The sequence below is a fragment of the Rattus norvegicus genome, chromosome 15, assembly GCF_036323735.1.
Source record: "Rattus norvegicus strain BN/NHsdMcwi chromosome 15, GRCr8, whole genome shotgun sequence".
Classification (NCBI taxonomy): Eukaryota; Metazoa; Chordata; class Mammalia; order Rodentia; family Muridae; genus Rattus; species Rattus norvegicus.
Window position 1 is genome coordinate 51,973,550 of NC_086033.1, and position 23,922 is coordinate 51,997,471.

General features: G+C 49.7%; 1 protein-coding gene and 1 long non-coding RNA gene across 7 annotated transcripts in view; one reads left to right on the top strand and one right to left on the bottom strand.

Annotated features, from left to right (window-relative positions):
• The window catches only part of Bmp1 (bone morphogenetic protein 1), a 44,288-nt gene that overhangs the window by 12,240 nt on the left and 8,126 nt on the right, over positions 1-23,922 (bottom strand). For 3 of the 6 annotated variants that reach the window (NM_031323.1, XM_039093689.2, XM_063274694.1), the window contains exons 2-15: positions 23,526-23,639; positions 20,526-20,690; positions 20,236-20,353; positions 19,782-19,960; positions 19,260-19,365; positions 17,203-17,327; positions 16,560-16,675; positions 7,503-7,605; positions 5,211-5,327; positions 4,866-5,011; positions 4,532-4,727; positions 3,778-3,903; positions 3,009-3,169; positions 2,480-2,660 (exon numbers count right to left, since the gene is read on the bottom strand). In NM_031323.1, the coding sequence (NP_112613.1) occupies positions 2,480-2,660; positions 3,009-3,169; positions 3,778-3,903; positions 4,532-4,727; positions 4,866-5,011; positions 5,211-5,327; positions 7,503-7,605; positions 16,560-16,675; positions 17,203-17,327; positions 19,260-19,365; positions 19,782-19,960; positions 20,236-20,353; positions 20,526-20,690; positions 23,526-23,639 (1,953 nt within the window). Of the gene's footprint in view, positions 1-940; positions 1,061-2,479; positions 2,661-3,008; positions 3,170-3,777; positions 3,904-4,531; positions 4,728-4,865; positions 5,012-5,210; positions 5,328-7,502; positions 7,606-16,559; positions 16,676-17,202; positions 17,328-19,259; positions 19,366-19,781; positions 19,998-20,235; positions 20,354-20,525; positions 20,691-23,525; positions 23,640-23,922 lie in introns of those variants that run through there. The other 3 variants (XM_063274695.1, XM_006252285.3, XM_039093690.2) reach the window with 3 other exon arrangements.
• On the top strand, positions 16,672-18,925 carry LOC134482143 (uncharacterized). The gene is made up of 2 exons (XR_010058196.1): positions 16,672-17,039; positions 17,126-18,925. It is a non-coding gene; the product is annotated as an uncharacterized LOC134482143 (long non-coding RNA).

The following is a 23,922-nucleotide window of genomic DNA, read 5'->3' on the forward strand; positions in this document are numbered from 1 at the left end:
CTGCCTACAGAGTTTGTGAGACACAGACATACACACCCAGGAACACAACCATAAACACAGCCCTGTGCATAAAAGAACTGTTGTACAAACGTTGAAACACCGATAGACATGTACACAGGTCAGGCATCACACACACACACACACACACACACACACACAAGCACATACACAAGCACACAGTTACAGGCTTGTGTGCCACACCATTGTTCTAAGTCCATTGCCTGGCACAGAAGCAGGCACTCAGGACAAGTGTGTAGATCCCAATTACACCCAGAATTCCAGAGATGAGCCACAAAGTGGAAAGACGGCTGCAGGCATTCCACTGTCCACGCAGGTTTGTGGGAAGTGGACACTGTTCCTAATCTAGCCTAAGGACTGGAGCCTGGGGACTGCAGCACTGACTCCTAGAAGGCCCTATTTCTCATGCTCAGGTGGGCTAGACCCATCAAGAGTCCACAGGAGCGTGTGTCTAAGAGGTAGAGTTGTCAATTCCCTTCCCAAAACTTCTTTCTCTGGCTATCAGAGCCTGACCATGGGAGTTAACATTATGCCTGTCTGTGAGACATACCCTGAGGTGTGTGGGGTGCCTCTCCTGGGACTCTGATAGAAGTCCAGGGAGCTCAGCTCACAAAGTAAGCCATGGCTTCCCAAGCATATTTGGACCCTCATGCCTTCTTCATATATGCTCCCCAAATACCTAGTCCAGTGCTTGGGACACAGGTGGGGTAAAAGAAAACTGTTAAGCCAATGAGTGGATGGGTACGTGAAAGACTGAAGTAATGTGTGGGGATGTCAGTTCTGTGAATGGCTGCCTGCACATCTAGGAGGGGACTCTGGCACACCCGGAAATGTGGACGGTCCATTCTGTGACTGAAGAAGACATTGCAGGGGATCAGGGCAAGGGAGGTGGCACAGACCCCAACAAGGAGATGGCACTCACCCTACAGTGCCCAAATGCCCCGGAGGTGCTGGGGTCAGACTGAAGGTCTTCAGGCTCTGCTTCTCCTTCTTGTCTTAGGGTCTCCTCGATGGGTGTCCCAAAAGTCCACACAGCCCCCTCCTGGGGGTCAGAGTCACATGCCCCAGGCCCTGAGGCTGAACTCTGATGCCCATTGATGAGGGTCCTCTGCAGGTTTCTTGTGCAAGGGGCAATGCATATATATGCATGCATGTGTGTATACATATGGTGTGAGCACGTGTACATGCGTGTACATATCTCGTACAGTGTTGAGTGCTATGTAAAGGGTGGGGAGACAGGGCAGTGACTCCAAACAAACATGGGTACCCCCACATCCTCTCCAAGACTGGAGTAGCAGAAGGGCAGAGACAGACAAGAGTAAGCAGGTAATGGTTTCTATGAGAAGCCCAGCCTGGCAGATATTCTATGCCCTCAGCCCTCTGGAAAGCATTTTTTTTTTTGTCTAAGTGGGCCTAGGAAAGGATGGGCAGGCTTGGTGTTACATGGAGAAGGTCTCAGCAAGCAATGGGGCAGGGGACTGGGGGCAATAGCTCAACAGAGCATGTTAAGCAGAGCAGGAGAGCTGGCAGTGCCAAGCAGGGAACCAGTGCACGGGGACAGGTGCATGGCATCCAGGTGGGACAGGCAAGGGTGCAGGGCAGCCACATAGGGGGCTGAAGGATGCGGGACCCTGGGTAAGGAGGGGAGAAGGGAGGCAGCGTGGATGAAGTCATGGGCTTCCTGGGCCTGCCCACCCTATGTCCACCCCACCAGGAAAAGTCAGGCTGAAGGTCCCTAACCCACCCTTCCACAAGCCACCTGCTCCTCCAGCCTGCCCACTGGCTTCCTGTTCTGTCCACACCCCACCGTAGAGTGTTCCTACCATTCACTGCTGGGTCTGGGCCCTTTTGCTCCTTTCCTCACACTGACCTGAGGGCCAAAGACTTAGGGATTCCTAGAACAGGGGAGAGGTCTCCCAGGACCCCAGAGGTCCAGCTTGGGACGGCTGGGTTTGGACCACACAGAGAGGGGCTGCAAAAGGGCCAAATAAAGCTTAAGGGTGGATGAAGCCAGGCCTTCCACGGGCAGGGGAACGGGTAGTTTTGTTACTAAAGGGCAGAGAGGACTTCTCTTGTGGGAAGGCCTGGCATGAACCCAGTGGGCTGGGTGGGCGGGGCCTGATTAGAATTGCAGCTGCTGCAAGATGGACTACCCCACACAGTCCACGACACCTCCTTCTACTCCATTCCGTGTTCTCAGGCAACTGAACCCCTGTCCTAGGGCCTCCCCTTTCAGGCCTTGGCTTGCCAGCCTCCTCATTTCTGCCCTTAAATGCTCTGCCCCTCCCTAGGCCCAGCATAACTAAGGTTTTCAGGGCTTCCCAATAAAGATATTCAGGTGCCCCAGGGGCTGTACTGATGGAGGATAATAAGTTGGGGAGATAGGGGGCTTAGGAGACCAGGGAAGGCAAGAGGGCTCCATCTGTCGGAGGCAGGGCTAGAGCAAGGGACCCAGGGTTACCTGAGAAGAAGTGGGCCTTGAAGCCCTTTTTGGACACAGTATTGTCAGACTTGAACTCCACACGCATGTTGTTGTACTGGGAAGTGATGACCTCTGGTTTCTCGGAGCCACAGAACTTGCCATGTAGTTTAGAGTCGGCTGTGAGTCCGCTGCGCACCTCCACGAAATCATACTTGCACACCTGCCAGAGAGCCCAGCTCTGGATGCTGCCTCCAGGAAGCCTCTCTCATGACTACTCACTCACTGGGAAACTGTCAGGCTCAGCGTCTGTTCTCCCAACAAAACTGCATCACAGAGCCCCAGGGCAGCTGGCCCCAAGCCCTTCCTCATTCCACAGGCTTCCAACCAATGCCCATCCTCATCTGCAGAAGCTCCTTCATGGCCCTGCACACCCTCCAAGCTTCCATGTACTGGAAAGTCTCTGTTCTCCGAGCCTAGTATCTAATTCTCCCAATGGTGGAAGGCAGGCACTGAGCCAAGCTCCTACACCCCACACCTTCCTACCCACCTTGGCTTCAGAGGCACTTACATCATTGCCCTCAGTCTCGAAGAAGTCAAATTGCAGGGAGATACGGTACTGGGTGGGGGCCACCAACTGCCAGATGCAGTTTTTGTTGGGAGGGTACTCTTTGGGCCAACCGGGGCTGGTGATGGAGCCATTGAGCTTGGTGAGGAATCCACCGCAGGCAGCTGGAGGGACAAGCGAGGTAGCATCATCCACCAGAAAGGGACGTGAGGCTGAGCAGCAGTCAGGGGGAGATGGGAGTCTATGGGCCCACAAGTCGGAGGCCTGGGAGCCCAGATTCTAAGATCAAAAGGGGCTGCATACATGGTCATTTCTACTACCTCTTCTGGAAGATGGGCCAGGAATCTGCTGGGAGGGGACACAGAGGGGCCTGGTGAATGTATAAATGGGCAGTCCTGGGAGGCAGCCAGAGGCATTGGTCAAAGGCAGTAAGACCAGCCTGATCTGGAACTGCTATCCTGAAGCATACACTAGCATAGCATACAGGCTTAGACTCTCTGCAAACAGTGGCATCTGAACGGTGGATCATGACCCTTTGGAAGATGGTGACATCAATCACCAGATTAAGATCAGTATTAACAAAGGAGTCAGAGTAAATGCCCCTAATGCCAGTGTGTATCACACTCTGACAATGTTCTGGGGGCTGACATATAGGACACCTTTCTCCTTCGTGACTGGGAATGGCACTAGAGAACTTTTCCAGCCTGTCCCGATATGATTGACTGAGGACACAGGAAAGAGCCCAATAGTCCTGGGATAGTGGGACACTCACCTTCACACCGACGCTTGTCTGGGGCCAGCTCATAGCCGGGGTCACAGCTGCACTTGTAGCTGCCCAGGGTGTTTAGGCACCGCTGCTCACAGCCCCCGCGGTTGGGCCTTGAACACTCATCTACCTCTGTGAGAAAGAAAGAAAGGGGTGTCACCAACCACAGGCTGGACTTTGCTCCTTCCTCCTGCACTGAGCTTGAGGTTCAAGCCCAGAGGTTCAGGGTTCCTATGACCTCTCTCCCCATGTTGCAGGGAGGAGTGAACTAAAAGCCTCACTTGCCTGTTTAGCCCTTATTCCTGTATTCCCATATTCCCGTGGCTGCTGAGAACCCACAAGGAAATTCTACAGAACCTTCTTCTGAGCTTTCAGGCTAACTGGCAGCTACCAACACCTCCTATGTACTAGTCCCGCCAAAGTACCACCCTCTCGTTTCTCCTTTATTCACTTCATGACACCAAGTATGGGGCAGCTGTTATACCCACTGTATAGGTGAAGAATTGTGGCTTGGGGAAATAGTGTGTCCTAGACCACATAAGTTTAAAAACATCCTCCCTCTGTCTTGATCATTCCCTCCACAAGTCCCACTCCTCACGGGGATGAACTTTGACCTTTGGTAGTATTTATCCACAGTGTTTTAACAGTATCCATGTACCTGCATCTCTGTCATGGAGTCTTCACATGGAATGAATGAAGAATAACGAGACAAGGCACTGAGCATCCACAGAAGGAGAATGTGGGACAGGAGAGGAAGTACCTTTGAAAAAGTTGACTGCAAAGCCAGCTTTGTTAATGGACCCATCGGAGACGAACTTGAGCCAGAGCCGACTAGATGTGCTTTTGATGTCATCAGGCTTCTCATACCCACAATATCGCCCAATGAGGTTGCTGCTCTCACTGTGCCCATCTCGGACCTCCAGGTAGTCGTAGGCACAACTGTCGTGACGCTCGATCTAGGAGGCAGGGGCTCTATCAGGGAAAGGAGTTCTGCTTTCCAGGATCCCCATCCCCAGAGCCTTCAGGAAAGCAGACTGTCCTGGAAACCAACATAAGCATTGTAGGGTGGATTCGAAGGGTCTGTGCCAGGCTACCTCAAAGGACTGGAACGTGAGGCCCACGTGGAAACCCTCAGACACCTGGATCCGCCAGATGCAGACTTTGCTGGGCCGGTAATCGTCGGGGTAATTGGGTGACTGGATGTGACCGTTATCCTTTTTCACGTCACCACCGCAAATGGCTATGGGAACCCAGGATGGGGTGGTAGTGAGATGGAGCACGGGATAATGGTGGTCAGCAGGCCAGGCCCTGCCTAAGTGCCCCTTCCCCACTCTTCCAGCATACCCCATCCCCGTTTCCCACCCGCTAACCCTGCTGGAGAACCAACAGGAGGGAGTGGTTCTGGAATGTCCCAGGGCCCCCTTCCTCTCCCTCAGTACCTTCGTAGACAGCAAAGAAGCCCTTTCCAACCCAATTGCTGCTGCTTCGGAATTCCACCCAGAGGCGGCTGTCGGTGGAGACAATGGGCTCGGGGAGTTTCCCCCCACAGAACCGGCCTGCAGACAATGAAGACAGATGACGCTTGAGTCCCAGGTCTCCTCATGTAAGCCCCAACTTTCTGGGAGGCTCGGTGCTCCAGTCTGCAGCCCCTACTGTGCCTATTCTTATGATCACCACAAGAACCAGAAACCCCTTGAGACAGGGCAGGAGCTGCAGAACATGGGTGTTTTACTGACTTGCTTTTCATCGTTGATATTTTGAGGGGTTTGTGTTTTGGAAACCCTTGTTGTTTGTCTTTTTTTTTTTTTTTTTTTTTTAATTGTGTATTTATCTTATGTATGTGAGTACACTGTGGCTGTCTCCAGACTCACCAGAAGAGGGCATCGGATCCCGTCACAGATGATTGTGAGCCACCATGTGGTTGCTGGGAATTGAACGAGGTCTCACTATTTAGGCCAGGCTAGCCTTGAATCAAAAGTTCAAGGCCTCAGCCTCCCCAGTGCTGAGATTATAGGCCCAAGTGAGTGAACTGAAGCATGACTTTGTGCATGTTTGGCAGGTACTCTACCAGATGAGCTACTGTCCAGACCCTAGCCTTGAACTTTTGGTCTCAGCCTCCAAAGTCCTGGATTAAAGTTTTATTGACCTATTTTTTGTTTTTTTGTTTGTTTGTTTTGGTTTTTCAAGACAGAGTTTCTATGTGTAGCCCTGGCTGTCTTGGAACTCAGTCTGTAGTCCAGGCTGGTCTCGAACTCATGGAGACCTGCCTTACTCCTGAGTGCTGGGATTAAAGGCATTTGCCACCACTGCCCAGCATTCCTGACCTTTCTAAAGTGAAGCTACTATCACTACTGATCTATATGAGATCTCCATGTAAAGAAGCAACAAGAGAGAAATAGTGTGAAAGCAATTCCTGATACCAACAAATACCTGATACCAACAAATAGACAGTTTTCTCTACATATAATGTCATAGCCTGCTCTTCCGAGCATGCCAACACTGGGTCAAATTCAGGGAATGCTTTTTGGAACCCCAAACTCCAGAATCTGAGGACAGGGCCAGAAAGCAATTCTGCTCAAGTAAAACTCATTAAGAATCAACACAAAGGTTGAGGCTGGCCATCTGTAAAATTCTTTGCAGTCAAGAGTTGATTGGGGATGACTTGTGTGCTCCTGAAAGACAGAGTGTTCTCTCATATTTCAAGCAAGGGACAGAAGGTGGGTGCTGGCCTAGGGATGTCAGTTATGAGAACGAAATCGTAATCTCAGAGACCTAACACATTGCAGAGGAGATTCAATGCCAGTCGCTCTGGGTGACTAACAGGTCCACTAGAATGTCAGAAGCAGAAGTGGGGAGTAATCAACCGAAAGCATGTGGCTGCTTCCCCCAGATGAGGGACAAAGGTGCTGAGGGGGTAGGCAGCCCGAATCACTTCCGGCTACAGACAACACAATGAACAATGTCGCACAACACCTCAAGCTTGATGCAGATGTCCCCTTTGCTCTAATTCTGTGTCCACTGACCTGCCTCTATATCCAATGGTGCTTTAGATTGTGTTGTGGTTAAGATAGGACCTTGCTATATAGCCCAGGCTATCCTCTAGCTCAGGATCCTTCTACCTTTGGCCTCCCCAGAATTAGAAGTACAACACTACTCTGCCTTGCATTGTCCCGTGGCTTTGAGCGATCTTTATCCCACTCACTTCATATGTGTGTATGCACGCACATGTACACAGACGTGCAAACACACACACAATTAGTGACAAATGCCATGTACAAACAGTGCCAGGCCAATGTTCCAGGCCTATAGTTATTAAGGTGAGTTAAGGGTTAAAAAGGGTCTATAGCAGGTTAAAAGCCAGGCCATATCATGGACACCCCAAAATTAGACCTTATAGATCAAGGAAAGCCCAGTGAGGGTGTGAGCCTGGAACTACGGGATGCGAAGAGCAGCCTGCCAGGCACGTTTGTATACTCCTTTGACTCCCAAATCCTCATAGTGAAAGAACAGCTCTGGAGGGTAGCCCCAGAGCTGGCACTAAGACCTGAGTGTGTCACACACAGGACTCGCCCACTGTCACAGCACTAGCTAGTGTTGGGACTACTGGGACAAACTATATCAGAGCTTGTAGGTCTCATATCAGGATGTCACCCCACCTAGAGTATTGGGTCCCAGCATGTTCCAACAAAGAACCAGGGGACTGAGGGAGCTCAGGAGCCAATGCCCTTTACCTCGGAGGGGCGCCTTTCTCCAGAAGCCATCCCGCACCTCCACATAGTCATACCAGCACAGGCGGCTACGGTACAGGTCCATAGATGTGAAGTTCAGAATAATCTAGGGGAAGAAATGAGGGGTGAGGAGAGAAGGTTACATGGCTCCCACTCTTCCTGCCCCTGGGGTCAGGCACATGCCCACTGCCTAGCTGGTGGGAAAGTTAACCATCACCAGCCATGGCCAGCATTGTTCCCACATGGCCCTCACCAGACTAACTAAAAACACCTGTCCACTATTCCCACTACCAAACATCCACAAGGGCTCAGGGCTTCCACTGCCTTGCACTCCCCACCTGAGTAGAGGGCTACTGTGCTGACTTAAATAACCAGTCTTGCTTCCTCACAGTCAATATAAATAGTGATGTCCTTAGGAAGAGGGCAGGGCCAGGAAGGGCCCAGAATGGTGTGAGGGTGTGTGGAGTGGGGGGGGCGGGTCTGAGATGGGAAGGAAAGGCCAGAACAGAAGTTGAGACACCAATCATACAAACTCATTGGGCTCTGATTCCCAGAAGGAGCATGGTGTCTACAGGGAACTAATGTCAGGTCACAGTCCCTCTGGGGAAATGGGTTTAACATACATATCTGTCCTTATGAAGCATGTGAATGAGATTACATAAGTATGAAGACTGTACAGAAAAAAATGTAAACCCCAGCCCAAGGGCCTGGCTTTGAATCAGCCCTGTATTTCCTCTAAATCCTAGGGTCAGCCACACAACTTCAGTGTCAGCCAGCTCATGTGATAGCCTCTGACCCCACGGTATTCCCTGGAGACAGAAAGAATCACATTATCAACCTGACAATGCCCACAGCCCTTCGGTAAGTCTCAAGGCTCCATAACCAAGGCCAAGAACTTTTTAAAAAAGATTTTACTTTAGAGATGGGCATGGTAGCACATGTCTTTACTCCCAGAACTGGAGAGGCAGAGGCAGGAGGATCTCTGTGAGTATGAGGTCAGCCTGGTCTACATATTGAGTTCTGGGACAGGCAGGACTACACAGAGAGATAATATATAAAAACTAACTTTAGTTTATGTGTATCTGTGTGTGTCTCAGTACATATGCATGCATCACATGTTTGTAAGCTGCCTGCAGAGGCCAGACGAAGGCACAAGTCCCTCAAGGTAGAATCACAGGTGGTTGTGAGCCAACCCATGCAGGTCCTGTGAATCTCTTAACTGCTGAGCTATCTCTCCAGCCCCCAAGACAATGAATTTTTAAAAGGCAGAGGCTTTCCCTATAAGGGAAAGTACTTGCTTGGAAATATCCAGAGAAATCCCCAAGTCCTCTGTGCCATCAGAGTCCCCGCAAGGTTCCAGGGTCAGGTTTGTTGTGACCTGTGAGGTGTGTGTGGTTGGACACTCAGCTAGTGGGCTTTCCTGCTAAACAAGGGACAGGGCCACACCTCCCCTTAGCTTCAGTGAAAAGCTAGATGCTGAGAGCAGAGGATAGAATAAGGCAGATTCCAAGTCAGGCACTAGTACCCAACGTCCATATCACTGTCAACAGGACTGGTTCCTGGACACTTTCTGAACTAGCGCTGTCAGTGCTGGGTTTGGATGTTTATTGGCTTTTCATGTCTTTAGTGTGCATATGTCCTTTGACCTCTACACACACGGAGGTCAGAGGACAGCTCTCAGGAGTCAGTTCTCTTGATCCATCATGTGGGTTCTGAGTATCAAACTCAAGTTGACACACTTAGTGTAAAGTCATCTTGCTAGCCCTACTGAGTGGTTTTACCTTCCCAATCCTTTTTTTTCCAGCCTCTCAGTTCCATGACATCTGTCCTATTCTCTGTGTCCCTCTGGACAACATCCCAACACACCATGCCCTAGGCTCATTAATGAGCCTGTGCCCCTTCCACACCCTCCACTCCTAGGACCCTGCTCCCATCTCTGCAAAACCTCTTTCCAAGCTCATCCCACCAGCAGTTCTCACTGTGACCATCAAGACGTTTCCATCGCCCCTCCCCCTGCCCACTCCTTAGTCCACAGTCCCTGCTCTTCTTTCCACTCTATTCGTGTAAGTTTATCAACTGTAGTAACTTCAAATGTATCGGAATGGGACTGTATATTTGAAGAGAATTGTATGTGTGTTAAATTATTAGTCATTATTATGGAAAGTTATTGCTATTATTACTAGCATCAGGGTTTTCAAAAAGTGAAGCTGCAAATCCATTCTAGCTCTTTTCATGGAGTCACAATGTCACGAATTGCATATCCCATCCCTTCAGCCCCTCAGTTCCCGCCTCCAGCTGGCCTGGAACTCCCTATGTAGACAAGGCTTACAGAGATCTGTCCATCTGGCTCTGTTTTGAAAGTATAAACCCCTCCATCCAACCCATTATCCATTTTAGGGAAATGACCAAATGCTCCCACAGAGGGAAGCAGCCAAGGGCTGGTACGGCAGCCTTCAAAGTGAGGCACGATTGCTGGCCTGCACCGGCATCTCCTCACACTCAACATCCATGGTGTGAACTCCAGACTCACACTCCTCTTCCAACTTAACTGTTCTCACCTAAAAACTACAAGCTGGTCACACCCAGATCTGACTTCTGTCTGTATGGACAGCCACACCTGATTGTGTGCATGACTGTACCACTGGGCCCCTGGCACTGATAAGCTAAGACCCTGCCTTCTACCCCCAACTTCCCACCACTCCTTTCTAGGCCATCCTTCTAGCCACGCCTTCTGTCCATCCTCCCATCCTATACCCACACTGAGCTTTATCCCTTGTTCTTGGCTTTGCTTTGCCTGAACCACAGCAGTCAGTCAAGGTTTTATTATGTCTACCTGATCACCCTCAGCTCAAAGTCCTTTAATATACATAACATATGCATAACTCAGAAAAAAATCCCAAGTCCCTACTTTGAAGGCTCTTTTCCTACCTCACCTCTATTACCTCTGACCTTTTCTCCTACCATTCCTCCTTACTAGGCTGTAGGCACATGAACCATGCCAATCCTCAAACACACTGAGCCTGTCTCAGGACCTTTGTCCTTACTGTTGGAAGCTCTCACCTGATGCCTGCAGATGCTGCCCTACTTTTGATATGCCAGCCATGAATGGGGACTTCTCTGAAAATCCCACATGAGTCACTGTCTCCTTCCTGTTGATTCCTCCCCAACATGCACCATCATCTCCCTGCTTCCAGGGACTTGTTGACGCATCCCTTATCTGTTTCTCCTCCAACACGGAAATGCAGACCCAGGCAGGCAGAAATCTCATTTGTCCCCCTCCACATGTAACACTTAACAACTATCTCTAAAATCCAATTTTGCTTTTAGGAATCTTCAGGCAGGCTTGCCTAAATCTATAAAGATGGATGTATAAATACGTCTACTGAAGCATTTTGGGTAATAATGAAAACTTGAAAAAACTTACAATCAACTGCCCTTCACTAGAAGAGAGCCCATATCTTTAATCCCAGCAGGCATGAGGCAGAGGTAAGCTTCTGTGAACTCTGTGAGTTTGAGGCTATCCTGAGCTATAGAGTTTCAAAGACAGTCCAGGCTACACAGAACAACCCTCTCTTGAGAAGCCAGAAAGGAAGGGAAGGAGGGAGGGAGGAAGGGAGATAGGAAGGAGGAAAGAGACAGAGAGACAGAGAGAACAGAAACAAAGAAACAGAGACAGAAACTGAGACAGAGACAGACACAGATACAGACACAAAGAGAAATGAAGAGGGTTGATGGACAAGCAGCCATGAAAACAGATGGGGTGAATCTATCAAGCTGACCCAAAGCAAGGGCAGGATCTGCTGCTGAGTGCAAGGCAAGCTGTAGAAATCCATTATGTGACAGCGAAGTCCTCTTGGCTTTATGTGTGTCACGTGGGCAAACACACGAAAGCATTCCTATGCTTAGTCCCTGTTGAGAAGTGGGATGGATATAAAAGACTGAGGAGGAGAATATTCACTTTTTTACATTGTGTTTATGGACTGCTCAGGCATTTTATATCAGGCACACGTTATTTTTATATATCTAACAAATGACAAAAATATCTGTCTTGGACTGCCAGATGGAAGGGATGCAGAAAGCTGAGGCACAGCACCCTTACTCCCACACTCACACCCCTGCCCTCATGCTGGCGGCCTCCTGGGCTGCCCAGCAGCTGCAATGAGAACAAACATCTACTTTCCCTCACACAGACCACCATGGAGGGTGAGCTCCAAAGTCACCACACCCAGAGGGCCGAACCCCAGAGGCCCACCCAAGACCTCCCAAGGGGTTAGACAGACAGTGGTCACCTGACTTGGGAGGAAGAGACCTGTGTTGGTGGTCACTAGCATCCTCAACGGAGACACGACACTGGCTATATTGAGACCAGACATAGCTAATTAAGAGTTGTACTGACTTCTGTCGTGTGGACACAGCTGTGCCCTGGTGGCAAGGGCACTGCCCTTTGCCAAAGAAAATCTGGCCAGCTCTACTGTTTCCTAGCTGAGGACTTGGGGTATTGAGTTCCGCTTCCTTGAGCCTAGATTTGTCTACAGATCGGAGGGGGTCTCAACCGCTGCATTGGAGACATGGGGATTACGTGAGGTACAGTGTATCCATCTGTGAAGGGGTTCCCTCCCACACGGTGGTGCTCTCAAGGGTGATCCAACAGAATACTACCCTTCTCGCTTGGGAAGGAGCTACCTGAGGCTATTAACCACATCACCCTTAGACAATTCACAGGCTTCAAGGTGGCCTCACCCGGCAATCTTACACTCATCACCGAATCCCTTGGTGCTGTTTTTATCTGTGAGTGAGTAATAGGACCTGCCTCACAGGGCTTTAGGGAAATCAGATGAGTAAAGCTTACTTCATCATCTGGTGCACGGTAGGCAGACAGTAAGCATGGATTTCATTTTTAGAATTCAACTTACTTAAGTCTTTGCAGCACTGGGCGGTGAATCCTGTGTCTTGGACCTGCTAGTCAAGCCCCCTGTCACTGAGCTGCACATTGCTAGCCCTCCTCGGGAGTCCAGTCCTATGCCACCACTCTAAGCTGTTTGGGACATCTGGACATGCAGTGGTTCAGATCAGAATCCTGGAAGTAGGGAGAGACAGTAGGGCATCTTCTGGAAGCTGACTAGTGCTTACCCATCCTCTAATCCTCATATAAATCCACAGATCACTGGGCCCGTTTTGCAGGTCGGAAAACAAAGGCACAGAATGTTTCCTTGTCTGGGGAGCACTGCCAAGTCTCAAGGTTGGCTGCTAATTGCATGAGTGTTCGTTCACCATAAGGGACTCTTTCTCAAAGGTGACATGCCAAGACGGGTCTATCATCTGCACTTGTGGCTGTAAGCTAAGCACTAAAGTATGGGTGGAAAACAACTTCCCTGCTGCCAGATTTGATGTCAAAGTCCAAATGCTTGGGGAGGTGGCTTTACTGCTGACAAATCAGGCATTTCCCTAGGTAATTTACATGTAAGTGCTGTGAGCCTCACTTCCCTGGTTACACAGTAGAGGTGACAGGCTTAAAGATGACTCTAGGCTTTAAGAAACTATGTATGTCATGTGCCTGGTTCATTGCTTGGAACACAATTGTTCTAACAACAAATCCAGGGCCCAAGGTTACAATTTTAAAGTGAGAGACAAAACAAGAGTATTAGAAAGTGACCCTTATTCTGAAAGTACCAGTTTCTAGGGGTCCTTTAAAGGTTCACATCCCCAGGGTGCCATCTTGGATTTTTTTTTTCAGACAAGATTTTATAATGGCTGTCCTGAAACTCACTATGTAGAGATCCATCTGGCTCTGCCTACCAGTGTAGAGATTAAAGGCCTGTGTCAGGGTGCTGGTCTGGACTCACCTTTCTTTAATTGATACATGTCTACAACCATGCACTGGTGTGTTTATAATTTTTATCTTGAATCCACATCTTTCCCTGGAGCTCTGAGCAGGGTTCTACAAAGGGATGGAGGTCTTTTGGAAATTATGGAGGGTTTCCAGGCCAGGGAGACTCCTGAACCAGGACCCTTTATAACCACTTAGAGACATGAGAGCTGGCCCATGCAGTCAGAAACTACTGAGGAGGAAGATGATCCAGGCCATGTGACCTCACTCTTGATGTCTGGGTCACATTCCTGACCAGGAAAGGAAGCCATGTTCTAACTTGACTGTTCCTCAAGGACCAGGCTCTTTTGTGTATCTGCACATCTCTGGTCCTTGGCCCAGCACTGGGCATTTTGTAGGATTACAGGTCTGTCGAAGATCATCAGAACAATTGTTGAAATGCTACAGCAGGGCCTCAGAACAGAACAGTTTTATAATCACAGCAGTGTATCCATATGTAGCTTCTAAGCGACCTTGGGCTGGGGACCGACTTTTGCAAGTTCATTTTCTCATGAGCAGAACAGGGACCATGTCAGTATCAATACTGTGATGCCACCATGGTAATTCGAAGGCACAATCCTGGCTGGAGATTACAGCTCAGTAAAGCCTTTGCCTAACTAAACCTGGGCTTGATTCCCATCATACAGAGGAACATAACACACGGAAATCACTGAACTCATGTTTAACAAATCATAAGCTCAATAACTATAAGCTGTTACTATTACAATTGTATCGTCACTATTACTTATGAATGAGATTCCCAAAACCTGGAGTAGTAGAGACCCTTTGGAAGGCAGTGAGGGCTCCGCCTATTCAAAATAGCAGAAAGACTTGCAACTTCCAGATTTGGAATGAGAAGAACAAGGGATGAGATGGCTTTTGAGGGAAGATGGCAAGATGCTAGCTAAGGGAGAGATAACAGAATTACCAAATTCTCAGTCAGAGTCTGTCATAGGAAAGCACAATCCCCAAGCCGCAAAAACAAAAGCCATGCACCGTCTGGAAAGCCGCTGCCCAGACAAGGAGCTCCTCTCTAAGTTGACATTTGTCTCTGGGCTTCACAGATAACGTCAGAGGACAGTCAAATAACTTGCAGATGTGATCAGTGTGTATAATCTCAATGGCTCACAGCAAAAGCTTTCTCAACTTTGAAGAGTCATGTGTGTGCCCACACCCGTGTACACGTTGAAAGGCAGTTACGAGCAGTTACTGGGAACATTTCAACCATTAAATCCATCTGCAATTAAAAAGACAGTCTTTGGCTACTTAAGAAAGGAGTGCTTGGAGATGAGAGAGAGAGAGAGAGAGAGAGAGAGAGAGAGAGAGAGAGAGAGAGTGTGTATGTGTGTGTGTGTGTGTGTGTGTGTGTGTGTGTGTGTGTGTGTAAGGTGTGGAGTATGGTGTACTGAAGCAAGACCTACTGGTGAGTACATTTCTCTTTTTTGAAAGGGACTTTTTCTCAACTGTTGGGACAGTGGGTGTGACTTGGTAATGCACTCCAGCTCTATATTCATCGCTGCCAGATAGGATCCTATGCTGGGGGAAGATGTCAGAGGCTTCAGAGGAGTGCAACAGGTGGTGGCCTGTGGTTTGGGATAACGTCACCAAAGACCATTGCTAAGTTGTGAAAACCTGCAACTGAGCAGGTCAATGGGAGTTTGGAGGGAGATCTTACACTTCCTTTGGCTTGTGTCCTGCTCAATATTCTGATTAAAGCTCAGGATAGCACCACAGGTGGCATACTTATCTAACAGGCAAGGACTGAGGTGAGGCTAGTAGGACTTGCTGGACAGTGGAACTCATTTTGATTCTAAACCCTCTTTGCAGGAGGTGTCACAAGGCTCCATGAAAACAATGTAACACTAAATTAAACACCACAATCCAGTTATGGAAAGGAATGTCGCAGCTCACTCTTGGGAACAATAAAAATATGAAGGACACAGAAGGTCCAGGGTTGACCGAGAAATCTAGACTTCGTGTGACAAGGTCTTGCCTGGGCCTAAGAAGTCATGGGAGGGGCTAGAGAGCTGTCGATGCTCTTACAGAGGACTGGAGTTTGGTTCCCAGCACCTTTATGAGACAGTTCACAACTGCCTTTAACTTCAGCTCCAGGAGGATCTGATGTCTCTGCCCTCCTTGGGCACCTGCACTCGCACACATATACCTTATGCTCCTCCACATACAAATAATAAAATTTTAAAAGAAAGAAGAAGGGCCTTCCTGCATTGGGAGAAATCAGGAGGTGAGTTCCAAGGAACTGCTCTTGAGAAGCCCTGAGAGTTTTCAGGGATAGATAGGCACTCCCATTTTCTCTGAGACTCTGTAATATTAAGAGTTGGAGAGAACAGAACAGAATAGTAAGAGGGGTACCAAGCCCTCATAAGCTCGAATAAAGCTAGTCAATTGTGCAGCGGGAGATTGCACTAGGTAAGCTCATGGGTCCCTCGTGCACTTGATGTCTGCTCTGGTCACCTGACTGAGCAGCAGGCAAGGAAGGGCCTGAAGGTCCCAGAACAGCAGGAAAAAGGGGTAAAGCTAGCCACAACCGGAAGCATCTTGCTGGAGGCATTTGCTTTGTTCTTAGCTGTTCTTAGGACCACAGCTTGTGAGGATTGAGAAGGGCCCTTTGGGAATCCCTGAGTCAAGTTCTGACTATACAGAGGAGAAAGCCAAAGGCTGGGGCTGAGTGGTTCACCCAAGTCCACCCAAGGCATCCCAGAAAAGGCTGGGCTTGAACCCAGCCCTAGGAAGGGTTTACATCCTACCCTGTCCTTGTTAACTGTATGACCTGGGTGAATTACTTAATTAATCTTCCTGTAACTCAGTTTCTTCCTCTGTGAAATGAAGACCCAGGGTGGCCATGAAAACAAAGAGGAGCCATGTGTCGAGCGCTTTAAAAAGCACTCAAGGAGAGCTGGACAATCCCAATAGAACTCCATGGTAACCAAACATAGCAGCTCTATCTTCGGATTAGCCCCGATGGACAGCTCGGCCCGAGGAGGAGGGAGGCAGAGCATGGCTCCATTTGGTGGGAACCCTCCTCCTTACATACTTGATGCATTTACGCCAATGACCAGGTAGGTCGCCCTTCTGCCAGAAGTTCCCTGGGCTGGGCCTCCTGGGGGTGATGCTATCCCATGGCTGGGGTCCTAACAGAGGAAGGGAGACTCAGACAGGTGGTCAATCACAATTACCTTCTCCCCCGGTGTGACAGAGATACGCCATACACAGTGCATGTGGGCAGAGTAGCCATTGGGATACTCAGGGGAGGAGAAGTTGCCAGTGCTGTCTTGGAGGGTCTCACCACAGGCTGTCAAGGGAAAAAAAAATGTGACTGAGCTGCTGACTGCAGGTGCCAGACCCCAGGGCCCACCCTGATCCTTGGAGCCCTTAGGGGAGACAAGAGTGGCTGAAGAAAGGTGCTCTGTCCCTTTAAAAGGTACCCCTCCTCCTTATATATAAGCATAAACCATCCTACTTCCCTGGTCTAGTGCTGCCAGGGTAACCAGATGCCCCGTTGCCATGGAAACATGGATTCCAGAGTTGAGGTCAAACATTTGGTGGGCCTCACCTCCTCCTCACTGTCCAGCGGAGAGGCTAGTTGCTCCCACTTGTTGCCCCTACTATTCCTCATTCTTTTAGGCCCTTCCTAACACCTACCAGCCTAGCCTCAGGTTGGTCCTTAACCAAAACACTGTCCTTCCGTATTGTCCCTCCTTCCCAACCCATCTCGGAGACTTACAGCTGTTACTATCCACAGGTTCCTGGGCCCTGACCTCTGTCTTCCTTGGACCCTACCTTCCATCCCTCCTGCTCTGTCCCTTTCCCTGCTCCAACCTGGGCATTTGTAGAGCTTCCGGGCCTGAGCGATGTCCCCCTTGCTGAGTCGGGTCCTTTGGCCAATGGAAGGCTTCACCCCATTCACCTCATACTTGGGAACAATGGTGTCCAGGAAGATGCCCCTGAGAAGGACATGAGGACATGAGTCTGCCGGAAGGTGGATGAAGAAGGAGGGTGGTGTGCTCATCTACAGCCACAGGGCATGACTCTGCCAGGGCCCAGACATTCCTCAGCAAGGTCAGGGAAGGGCGGAGATGTCTCACCCTGTCATTAAGCTGCCCACTGACCAGCAGCCACCCTGTTCCGTGGCAGCTATACCACAGGAGCTGGAGGGAGCCCCAGAAATGCTCTGAAAGTCCAGGGACCCGGATCCTTCTGCTCAGACTGACTTCAAGCCACAGCCCTAGGACAGCTTCGAGTTCCTATCTGTCATCTGCGACACCACCCAGCTGCCACCTCCAGACCTCAAATCCAGTCCCGGTCGACTTCTCTCCTGACTTCCCAGGGTCAACTCATTACCCTCTGACATGGCAGTGACTGGAGTAAGGCCAAAGGGTAACTAACTGCAGCTTCCACAGTGGCCAGCCAGCTCCTAGGGCACAGTGTCCCTCTTTCCCAATTCCTTCCTGCTAATCTCTGTCTTTCCATTTGGGAGGGGCAGAACAAAGAGGAGATGGCAGTTCTCCCCTCCCCAGGGTCCCTGACTCACATCCAGCTGGGGAGGACCCGGCAGGGGGTGTGAGTATGATGGGAAATGGAAAGAGGGTCTGTGGGGGTGGAGGGCTAAATGACTTCACTACCCCACCCCTCCCCCACCTCTGTCTCCATTCCCAGATCCTGAGCTGTAAGAGTGGGTCAAGAGGAGGTTAGAGAGGAAGGGGTTGGGCCACCACCCAGACAGAGACATGGGTGCAGGAAGGCCAGTCCAGGAAGGGGTGTGAGGAGGGGTGGGGACATTCCTCCCAGTCCTACAGGAGGGTCTCCTCCCATGGAGCCATGGTTAAAGAGGTATCTTGTGAACTGGCAATGGGGACCAGTCTAGGGCAAAAGTCAAGCTTTGTGCAAATTAGCCAGTCACAAAATAGACCAAGCTGGTCCTGCTCTGTGACCTCTGCTGAAGCAAGACAATCAAACGTTCAAGGTCTGCAGGTTAGTGAGACAGCGCAATGGTCAAGACACCAGAACCCACATTGTGGAAGGAGAGAAACAGCTCCTGCATTTGTCCTGTGACCACCACAGGTGCGATGTGGCGTGTATGTGCACATGCATACACAAATATAAATGTGTGAGAGGAAAAGAAATAATTTTATATTCAAATCCTGTCAGGGCTACATGGTGAACTCAAGGCCAGTCTGGGTAAGTTAGTAAAACCCTCTTTCAAAAAATAAAAATTAGATGGCTGGAGAGATGGCTCAGCAGTTAAGAGCACTGATACCCACATAGCATCTCACAACTGTCTGTAATTCCAGTTCCAGGAAATCTGACAGACAGACATGCAGGTAAAACACCAATGCATATAAAATAAATTTTAAAAAGTTTAAAAAATAAAAATTAATGGGACTAGGCATATAAGACAGGGGACAGACAGCACTTGCCTGGTGTCATGAGGCCCTGGGTTCATCTCTAATACTACAGAACAAAACAAGGCAAAGAGGACAGACAGCTAGAGGTATTCCCCTATGGGTGCTACCGGAAAAATAAACTGCCATGGTGGCTGATGAGGAACGAGCCTGGCTCCTTGGCGTTGGCATACTTTGGAGACCCCACAGAGCAGGACCTGAGAACTGAGGTGTTTAGTCTTCTAGACCACAAACCCTAACATTGCACAGCAATGGGCTAGACCATGCCTGCCTGCTTTGTACTAATGGGAGAGACTACTAAGGCAAACACAGCCTCCAGCCCTTTGTTTGGGGGCTGCAGACACCCAGAAGGCTGTCCTGGTCTTTGGTGCCAGCTAGGGAAGGGCAGAACACAGAAAAGAGGAAGTCTGCAAGGAAATGGCTTCCAGAAGGTAGGCATGGGTTTCCCTGGGCAAGGCTCAGACCATTTCTCACCTGGAGAACGTGTTCCGGGCATAGTGCATGATACTGTCAAAGTCATAGGTCTCTCCCAAGGACTCGACTTCCTGAACTTCCATCTTCAAGAAGTTATACTCCTGCCCTGCAAAGACCGTGAGAAGAGTGGGGGTGGGGCCGAGGGAGTGGTCAGTGTCCTCCCTGTACCTGTGCCTCTCTGAAGGTGAAAGGGAAGCAGAGGGGAAAGGGGACAGGACTTATATAGAGGAGTCCTTCCCAGCAGAAAAGACTGGAGAGCTTGCGGAAGGGAGGGTTGGGAGACCACTAATAAAGAGGAAGGACAGAGATTTGCAGGGCCATGATGGAGAAGAACAGAACTAGCAAAGGGCGGGAGATGGAGGGCAGATAAGCCTGTGGGGGATATCCAGTGACAAGCTGACTGCAGTCCAGCTTCTCACTAGAAGAGCTGGCTTCTGGTTACTCAACCTGACTCCCATGTGTCAAACCCTTAAGCAGCTCCAGAAGCCCTAGGATGGGATCCAGACCCTGGGGTGTGTGTACCTGGCTGTATGTTCTCCCGTACAATAGAGACATGGCGGTCCCGGTCGGGCCGCGTGTGCTCGTGCCAGAAGCCAATGACATGGCCCAGCTCATGGACCACGATGCCAAACTTGTCACAGTTCTTGCCGATGGAGATGGCCTGGGGGCCCCCACCTCGGCGACCCACGTAGGAGCAGCACCTGGAGGGCGGGGCCAGCTCAGGGGGGTGGTCCCGAGCTGGGGGAGTGCATCCACTCAGGGGCCGGGCCAGGCTGCTGGGGGCTTATGCAGGGGTGCAGATGGCCCTGGGTACTCAATGCGCAGGCTTTATGCCAGGGTCTGAGCCATGTCAATGGGAGATGCCCATAGCAGGGAAAGGGGATGGATGGCCCAGCTGAGGGCAACAAGAGTGCCTAGGGCAGAACCTGACTGGGGATCACCACCAAGGGTATAGCGCCCAGGGGTCCCTGCTCACCCGCAGGGTCGGTAGGTGAATACAATATAGCTGTCCTCATCTGTGCGCTCCAAGAAGGTGACACAGGTATGCTTCTCCCAGTGTCTCATGGCCTGCCGGAAGACTGCCCTCTGGCTGCCTGTGAAGGGAAAAGTCGACTGTCATACTGTCAAGCGAGTTGGGGTTGGGGCCACTTTCACCCACTGATACAGTGTTACAGCCAATCTGCAAGCCTGGCTGGGGGGCTGCGGACTGGCTAAAGGCAACAAGGCCAAGGTCAGGTGTAGGCTCATTCTCAGCGGTACACTCACCAGTGAAATTCCCTCCGATGACAAATGGGATGACCCCATCGGGCCACACTCGCTCTGGTCTGGATGTCGCTGCCCGCCTGCTCCGAGGCCTGCTTCTCCATCTGCCTCTGCTTCCCCTCTGCGGCTGCCCACTCGTGCTCTGTCTACCCAGGGCAGAAGAGTTCCCTGGAGTGGAAAGAGGAAAGAGTCAGTGGTAGCAAGTGAATGGCCAGGAAGAGGAGGAGACACTGAATAACCGTACCCATTATTTGTAGGTTCTGGATTCACAAATCTGCCTACTTTGCTAAAAATTTATTTGCTACTTTCAAATCAATACTGTCAGGGTTTTGAGATTATCCATGGATATGTACAGGGAGGAGGGAGGGGGGTTGGATGATCCAATCAATGTGTGCACAAGCCAAGGTCAAACAAAGTATTCTGCCTGCCTGTTTCTTTTAGGTGAACTGAGTTATTTACAGTGGTTTCTAAGCAAAGTGCCCATGTGCTGTCTTGTGTTCCCAAAGCAAGAAAGCTGGGCTCATAGTGATACAAGCCTGTTATCCAGCTCCTAAGAAGGTGCAGTATAAGGATTGAGTTCAAAGCCAGCCTGAGTTCTACACTCAGTTTAAAGCCATCCTGGGCAACTGAGAGCCCCCCTATCTCAAAATAAAAAAGTAGAGGGGGTTGGGGATTTAGCTCAGTGGTAGAGCGCTTGCCTAGCAAGCACAAAGCCCTGGGTTCGGTTCCCAGCTCCGGAAAAAAAAAAAAAAAGTAGAAATGGAACTGGGCATGTACCTCAGTGGTAAATGCTTGCCTGGCATGCACAAGGCCCCAAGTTCAATCTCCATTACTACACACACACACACACACACACACTACACACTACACACACACACACACACACACACACACACACACACACAAACACACCTTCACCAAAAACTGGGATAAACCTTCCTAAGAAATGCCCACATTAGATATATTTGCTTGGGCTGAAGCCAATGCCGCTAGCCACAAGCTCAGTATTAATGAACTAACTTTATATCAAATAAGGTGTCTTTAAATGAAACACACATAAAAGTGGTCATATGTGATCAATTTACAGAAAATGTGACTGAAGGCTGGTGGGAGCTTACATTTCTCCTAGGAGCAATGACTCAGTATCTGCTAATTCATTCTTCATGGTGTCTACATGAAACAACTGTAAAGTTCTGCAAGAGCTGTGAGGCTATGTTCTAAGTATCTGGAGCTGCCACGGACGGTGGGAACGGGCTAGGACACTCATTTCCCAGGAACTGTGGGCACCCAAGGGATCTGAAGTTTGGACAAAAGCTATGTGCTTTCTCAGGGCTTCTGGACCTGGATTCCCACATGACACTGAAGCTCCCTGGCACAGGGGCAAGCGTCACTGTCTGTATCTGAATGTAGAGGAGACTAAGGACAAAGTTTTGCCCCAGATCACCTGGTGGACTGGCTGCATGCCCTGGTAAGACTCTCCCCTGTGCCTTTTCCATTAATCTCCACTGAAGTCCTGTAAACTTCTTTAGTCAATAAGACCGATTGATGCCAACCGCCCTGCTGGGTAGTTGGCTTAAAATCCCTAAATTGCTCACACCAGGATCGTCCCTCCTGCTACACAAGGAAGGTGGCCTGGCCCACCCACCTGTGCCCAGAACTGAACCTCAGTAGGAACCCCTTGTTTGAGCAATGGGAGAGCTCCCTGTGGACCATGATCCAGCACCATCCAGGTTGGGAGAAGCCAATCCACCATTGTCTTTCCCCATCACCAATGCCATATAGGTTGGTAGGTGCTTGAACACGAGAGAGCAAAGAGCTTTGATCCCAGCTTTGGGACATAAGTCCTTTCTGTGTGGCATGGAAAGATACCAACCGTACATGTAGAACAAAAGAACACTGTAAGTAAAGGTAAAAAGTTGAGTCTTGGGGTCAATTTGGGACGTTGAAGAAGCTCAGGAGGATGGCTCCAGAGAATACATAGATGCTTGCACACTGGGACCAGGAGACCCAGGACCAGGGCTATAATATTGGCCATTAGCATCATGGATTGGGAGACAAAGGTTTAGATTCTAGTTCCAGCCCTGCCTGCCACCTACACATTGTATGTGATACTGGGTAAATCACTTTACCTTTGTGAGGCTTAGTCTCTGCTTCTGGAAAACATGAGCAGTCCTGACACTTATTACTTGTCTTGGCTGGAGTTTTTGTCAAGTTGATACAAGCTAAGGTCATCTGGGAAGAACTCTTGAGAAAATGTCCCAATAAGACTGGCCTTATAGGTAGGTAAGTCTGCCAGGTATGGGCCCACTTATTGTGGGTGGTGCCACCCCTGGGAAGATGGTCTTGAGTGTATAAGAAAACAAACTGAGGGGGGAGGGCGGCAATGGTGGGAGGGTTGGGAGGGGAACACCCATAAGGAAGGGGAGGGGGGAGGGGGATGTTTGCCCGGAAACCGGGAAAGGGAATAACACTCGAAATGTATATAAGAAATACTCAAGTTAATAAAAAAAAAAAAAAAAAAAAGAAAACAAACTGAGCAAGTCAGGAGGAATAAGACAGTAAGCAACATCCCTCCATGGTTTCTGCTTCTATTCCTGTCTCGGGTTTCTGCCTTTGTTCCTGTTCTACCTCCTCTAGGTGATCCTGTATCCTGAGAGGTGTAAGACGATGTAAGTCCTTTTCCTCCCCAAGTTGCTTTTCCTCATAGCAAAATCACACCCTAACGATGACACTCGTGGAGGTGATTGGAGGCAGTCAAGTAGAATAATACTTTTGAAAGCATTTTGTAAGCTATATGTCAGAAAAACACTGCTTTTTGACTCCAGTGGGTGTCAACATTTATTTCTCTTCTGGGAGAAAGATAAATAGATCCCAAAGGAAGGCAAGCCTCTGTGTTGGGTTCAAGTTCATGGCCTCTGTCCTGGGAGGGCCTGGCCGGAAATGGAGGGGGTGTGGGTTCTGAAACATCTCTGGAACACGAAAAGCCAGCCTATCACAGTGTACCTGCAGCTTTGATGGACGACCTCTGGGCTGTTTGTTGTCTGAGAACTGCAGCCTGCTGCACCCGGAAGGCCCTCAAGTCCTCCTCATCCAGGGCAATGTCCCCAAGAAAGGCAGCTGGAGAAAAAAGAAGCGGGAGACTGAGTTAATCCTCTTACCTGGGCTGCATTCATTGTAGTTTCAGCCCTAACCCTACAGCAGTTCTGATTCTCCAGTACCACATGAGAAAGACACAGAACAGCAGATCAGCTTCGAGAATCTCCTTATAGCTTCCTTGCCTTTTACTTCAAATCCCAGCAATGGTGAAGTGTTATGACACTCGCTTGTAACCAGAGCTATTCAGGCAGCAGCAGAGGAATCACTCAGATCTGGGGTTTGGAGGCAACCCTGAGTAATGTAG